At 40.5% G+C, this 6,000-nt stretch overlaps 1 protein-coding gene across 4 annotated transcripts in view; it reads left to right on the top strand.

Moving 5' to 3' along the window:
- The first annotated feature begins 550 nt into the window (after positions 1-550).
- The window catches only part of CDADC1 (cytidine and dCMP deaminase domain containing 1), a 45,487-nt gene continuing 40,037 nt past the window's right edge, over positions 551-6,000 (top strand). For 3 of the 4 annotated variants that reach the window (XM_044249711.1, XM_044249710.1, XM_044249709.1), the window contains exons 1-2: positions 552-757; positions 1,487-1,584. In XM_044249711.1, the coding sequence (XP_044105646.1) occupies positions 676-757; positions 1,487-1,584 (180 nt within the window). In that variant the 5' untranslated portion in view covers positions 552-675. Of the gene's footprint in view, positions 758-1,486; positions 1,585-6,000 lie in introns of all 4 variants that reach the window. The other variant, XM_044249712.1, reaches the window with a different exon arrangement.

Here is a 6,000-nt window from a genome sequence, read left to right as displayed (position 1 = left end):
TTGAAACAGACCACGCTGAGTGCAGAGTCCGACAAGGGGCTCGATCCCAGGAGATAATGACCTGGGCTGAAACCGAGAGTCCGACTGCGCCACCCAGGTGCCCCTACAGTTGGACTTCTTGAGGTGGTACGTTTGATGAGCAGCAGAATGTCCCTATGGTAGTCTCTGGCACTGAGTTCCTAAGGACTGGCCAATATCTGATGGTAACAACCACCTGCACCGCCCAGCTCCCACCTCCCCGACCCCGCCTTCCCCTTCTCTAAGATCGCGGCTGTGACAGATGGGGCGGCATTTCCATTTCAGTTCCCCTTCACTCTTCTCACCAGAAATCTCAAGTCTGCGCAGGCCTTATCACTCTGTCAGAGTCCGCACAACCTGAGACTTCCAGGTCAAAAACATCGACAGCTGAAGTCAGGCCTGAAAGTATTTAGTGCACCGGGCTTTTCACCCATGCAGCCGCCGCTAGAGGGGCAGCCCTGCTCCACGGCCTCCACACCTCGCTGATGCGACACACAGGGCGCCCGGAAGTGGCGGTCGGGCTCTTACGTCACTGGCTGCGCCGAGTTGGCCGTTGCCGTACAGTTGCTGGGAGGAGGCGGGAGGTGGAGCCGCTAGGGCCAAGATCATGCCAGATAGCCAGAGGTGTTCTGGGCAGCAGAGGCCGCTAGGCTTGGGATGAAAGAAGCAGGGCAGATGCAAAATCTGGAGAGCGCGGGGGCCGGGCGGTCAGTCAGCACCCAGACTGGCAGCATGACTGGTGAGTGCCTCGGACCCTGCCGCTGCCACCCCAGCCTTTCGGCTCTGCCCTGAGCCTTTGCCTCCGCGTAACTCCGCTTTCCCTGCCTGCCCCTCTTCGCCCGCGCTTCTGCCCTGGGATATCGCATTCCCGCCCTAGACGCGTTCTCAGCTCGGTTACCAGGAACCCCTGGCCTGGCAGGACCTGCTGTTGAAGTCGCGCTCATTCCCCTTTTCCCCCACCCCCCGCCCTTTACTTTTCCTCCCAGGACCTAGAGCTGGGATCTGGGGTATTGAGCCTGAAAATTCCGCGCTTTTGACTTGATTTCCGAATTAACCACACACGACGCTTCCCAGTATTTCAGCTGCATTACCCGCGAAGGTCACCGCACTGTCCTTCTTGCAACACCACAATTTAAAGCTTGCTCCACGATGACCTCAGACGCAAGGACTTTTCATAACTTAGTTTGGATTTTTTCCCATAGTTACATGTATCAGATGTACCATTTTGTTTTCCTTGCCATGTGAGGGCTGGAGAAAGGGCCCGACTTTGAAAAGTGCCGGAGGAGGTCGCTCAAAGTGAGGTTGTAGCCAGACTCCTGCCCTTTGATTCTCTTGTCCTCTTATCGTTTTTTCTCTGCTTCCTACGAAAGCAGCCAAGTTAAGGCTGCAGCACCCAAATGGCATTGAGGGTGAGTTCCTGTTTGCATCATTAGTAAAATTTTTTAAGTGTCTGCCCTCTCTTTTGTAGGTCAAATACCAAGGCTTTCTAAAGTCAACCTTTTCACTCTGCTCAGTCTCTGGATGGAGCTCTTCCCAGCAGTCAAAGCCCAAAGACAAAAATCTCAGGTATATTTTGTTTCCATAGTCTTGCCCACTTAGTAGTGGTTTAAATTACGCTTTTCCAGTTTCTGCCACACTTAAAAGCAAACTCAAAAACCTTAAAATTCGTAAAATATTTCTGTGGTTTAGTGTGATATTTTTAACTTATAGCTGTAATAGCTCATCTTTCTAATCTAAAAATAGAATTGTTACTCTCTCAGATTGTGCCGTGTTTATCAGGTGTTAATGGTACTTATATGTTGGTTTGGACAATTGGATTGCATAATTTATCACCCAGTTGTGTACTATTGATGTTTCATGTGAGTAGTTTTCCCCTTCTACAGAACTATAAATTACATGAAAATGGAGATCATGCTTTATTTTACCTTATTTTTATTACTGTGTCTTATTTTATCTTATTTTACTGTGTATTTTTTTTTAATCCCCCTTTAGCATCTATTCTTGTAGTAAGTAATCTGTGAATGCTAATTGGTTTCTTGTTCCATGTAAATAGTCTCTTTTTTGGACCTAAAAGAGGTGATCAAAACAGGTTAGGAATATATAGAAAGAATAATCATAAAAGCCTGCATCTTCACTTTCTCCAACCCTTGGGCACCAAGGTGCTTCTCATCTTTTTCCTCCATGCTTGGAGTGGCATGGTCCTAGGTTCTTACCATTTGGTTTGATAGATTAGGAAGTTTAGTGTTTTTAGGGGGCCAAGGCCATATAGGGAAAATAGTATTAGGTTGTTTAAGCATTGAAGACATTTTTTGAAAAAAGGAGGGGGGGGAATTACCCATGGCTTCCCACCATTCTAACAACATCACTTTTAACATTTTGGTACTTTCCTTCAGTCTTTTTTTAAGCGCAGGATTTTTGCTTGTTTTTCTCTTACAAAATTGTGCTTGCATCCTGCCTATGCTTATGCAAGTTTCCAACTTGCCAATAATTGTGCTGTAAGATTGCCTCACATTTTCCACAAGATGACTTTTTGTAAATCCTTAAACACAACCATTCTCTTTCTCTTTTTTCTTTTTGGTGTCTTCGTTTCAGTGGATAAGGTTGTGTGCTTGGCTTTGGAGATACAAAAGAAAGATTTGGTTCTTATTTTCTAATGGAGACAAAAATTAGGTATTTAAACAAGATGCAGGAAGCAGAGATGCTACCGAGACTGAAGACTGCAGGCCAGGCTCTGCGTGGGGAAGTGAGAGAAGGATGCACAGGGGAGGCTCCATTTGCACAGAGACGTGAAGAATGAGTAGGTATTTACCAAGCCAAGGGACACCATATGGAAAAGCTTGAAGGAGTGAGAGAACTTGTGGTCCTCATGGGGGAGGGTGAATTTGGGTGAAGGGAAGAGACTGAGATGATCTTGGAAAGGTATACAGGAATCAGAAAATAAAAAATATTGTATGCCTTGCAAGGAAGTTTAGATTTTATAAGTAGGGACTACACTGAAGAAATTTTTAACAGGGAATTAAGGAACTAACTTTTTAATGATTAGGACTTTATCTTTTTAAAGCACTTATAGGTTCAGAGCTAAATTTCCAGGAAAGTACACAGATTTCCTGTATACTCTCTGCTCCTCCCTACATGAATAGGTTCCACCTTTAACCACATCCTCTCCAGAGTGGTACATTTGCTACAGTTGATGAACCTGCATTGACACATCATGATCACCCAAGGTCTATAGTTTACATTACAGTTTAGTCTTGGTGCTGTATATCCTGTGTACATCAAATGTATAATAACATGTATCCATCATTATGGTATCATACAGAATATTTTCATTGCCCTAAAAATTCTCTGTGATTCACCTACTTATCTTTTCCCCCACTCCTCCCAACGTTGGCAACCACTGATTTTTTTTTTTTAACTGTCTCCATAATTTTGCCTTTTCCCAGAACATTAATATAGTTGGAATCATACAGTAGTATGTAGTTTTTTAAGGTTGGTTTCTCTCACTTAGCAATATGCATTTAAGGTTCTTCCATGTCCTTTCATGGCTTGATCACTTACTTCTTCTTACTGCTTAATAAGATCCATTGCCTGGATATACCACATGTAATTTATCCATTCACCTGCTGAAGGATATCTTGGTTGCTTCCAAGTTATTGCAGTTATGAATGAAGCTGCTATAAATATCTGTACGCAGATTTTTGTGTGGATGTGAGTTTTCAGCTCCTTTGGGTAAATACCAAGGAGCATGATTGCTGGATTGTATGATAAAGAGTGTATTTAGTTTTGTCAGAAACTACCAAACTGTCTTCCAGAGTGGCTGTACCATTTTGCGTCCCCACCAGCAATGAATGAGAGTTACTGTTGCTTCACATCCTCTCCAGTATTTGGTTTGTCAGCGTTCTGGATTTGGGGCATTCTTATGGGCTTGTAGTGGTATCTTGTTTTAATTTGCATTTCTCTCAAGACATGTAATGTGCAGATTTTTTCTTATGCTTATTTGTCATCTATATATCTTCTTTGGTGAGGTGTCTGTTAAGGTCTTTGGCCCATATTTTAGTCAGGTTATTTTCTTATTGTTAAGTTTTAAGAGTTCTTTGTATATTTTGGATAACAGTCTTATATCAGATATGTCTCTTGCAAATATTTTCTCCCAGTCTGTTGCTTTTCTTCTCATTCTCTTGGCAGTGTCTTACACGGAGGAGAAGGTTTCAATTTTTATCAAGTCCAGTTTATCACTGATTTCTTTCATGGATCGTTCCTTTGTGTATCTAAAACACCATCACCATACCCAGTGTTATCTCGGTTTTCTCCTATGTTATTTTTTGTGGAGTTTTTTAGTTTTATGTTTAACATTTTGGTCTGTGATCATTTTGAGTTGATTTTTGTGAAGGGTGTAATGTCTGTGTGCATATAGGGAATTCACTTTTCCTGATAAAATGATATCTCTTGGAGTAGTTTTCTTCTCCGATTACTATGTGAAGTGTTTAATAAGTAGTAAAACATTATTTAAAATGTTTTGCATGTTTACTTCCTATTAATCACTCCCTCAGCCCCACCCTGGCTTCATGTATTATTAATGGCTTTGAGAAAGTCTTCACTTCCTTCATGATTTTGAAGTCTTTTATTCTTTCTGTCTCTTAGTAGCTTAATATTGTTTTATGAAAGTGGAAGATTTTCAAACCCATTGGGTTTTTGGGTTTGTTTTTGTTTCTTTGCAGATAAAATTGTCTTGAAGACACAGAAGCAAATGCTTAAGAGATTTAAGACTTTTTACTTTATTTATTTTAAAGATTTTATTTATTTATTTGAGAGAGAGTGCACATGCACATGAGCAGTGGTAGGGAACAGAGGGAGAGGGATAGAGAATCTCAAGCAGACTCCCCACTGAGCATAGAGCCTGTCACATGGCTCTGCCCCAGGATATATGTGAGGCTTGATCCCCCCTGAGATCATGACCTGAGCTGAAATCAAGAGTCTGTTGCTTAACTGACTGAGCCACCCAGGTGCCCCGAGATTTAAGACTTTAAAAGCACATTTGAAAAGCTGGGCTTATTAGAGATTGTGTACTAATTTTGAAGACTTTTTTTTAATATGAAGATTTAATCTCATTTTAATTCATATATATATATATATGCACATATATATTTCTGTATATATATAATATGTATCTCAAGAATAAATCCTCTGCTGAAATTAAGTTCTTTCTCAACAGAGATGTGTATTAAATGAAATAAATTCAGTATTAATCGCACATTATGTTCATAGAGTTGAGTACGATCTTTTTCCTATCAAGAGAAGAAAAATGTTCTTTAAGCTAAAATAATGTTTGTTTCACTTAAATTCTTTATTCTGCTTTTTCTATAAAAAGTAAGTCATAGAAACCCTAAGAGGCAATTTGACATGTAATTATATTGGAAATACTGCCTTTGACACTTAGCCAATCTTTTATCTTCTAAAATATTTTTATTTTACCCAAGTAATGTATGCTTATTATTTATAAAATGGACTAAAGAAAAATTTTTTTTTCATAATTTCGTTGTCTAGTGACTACTGACATTATTGTGCTGTTTCTCAATCTTTTCCTTTTCTCTCTTTTCTCTCTCTCTCGCGATGTTTTTTGAGATCATTCACTTCTGGATTCAGCCTTTTTCACTTAACATAGGAAAATGATTATGCTGTAATACTGTTATCCACCCTGGAGCAGGAAGTTAGTCTAATGGTTTAAAAGGAGCAGTGGTTTTGTAGTTAGCCTACCTGGGTTCAAATCTGGACTCTACCTCTGAGTAGTTGTGTAATCTTGAGTAAGTTATTTTCCCTCTCTCAACTTCCTTATCCATGAAATGGAATGTTACTGGTACATACTACAGGGGGCTTTTATGAAAAGTGAATGAGTTTACAAGCTCATGGATAGTGCCTGGCACAAACTATGGACTGTATGTGTTTGTTACTATGTTTTAATATTGGCGTAACAGTCCATTGTAT

Source organism: Neovison vison, chromosome 5 (genome assembly GCF_020171115.1).
Source record: "Neovison vison isolate M4711 chromosome 5, ASM_NN_V1, whole genome shotgun sequence".
Taxonomy (NCBI): domain Eukaryota; kingdom Metazoa; phylum Chordata; class Mammalia; order Carnivora; family Mustelidae; genus Neogale; species Neogale vison.
This window is presented reverse-complemented; position numbering and strand designations above follow the sequence as displayed.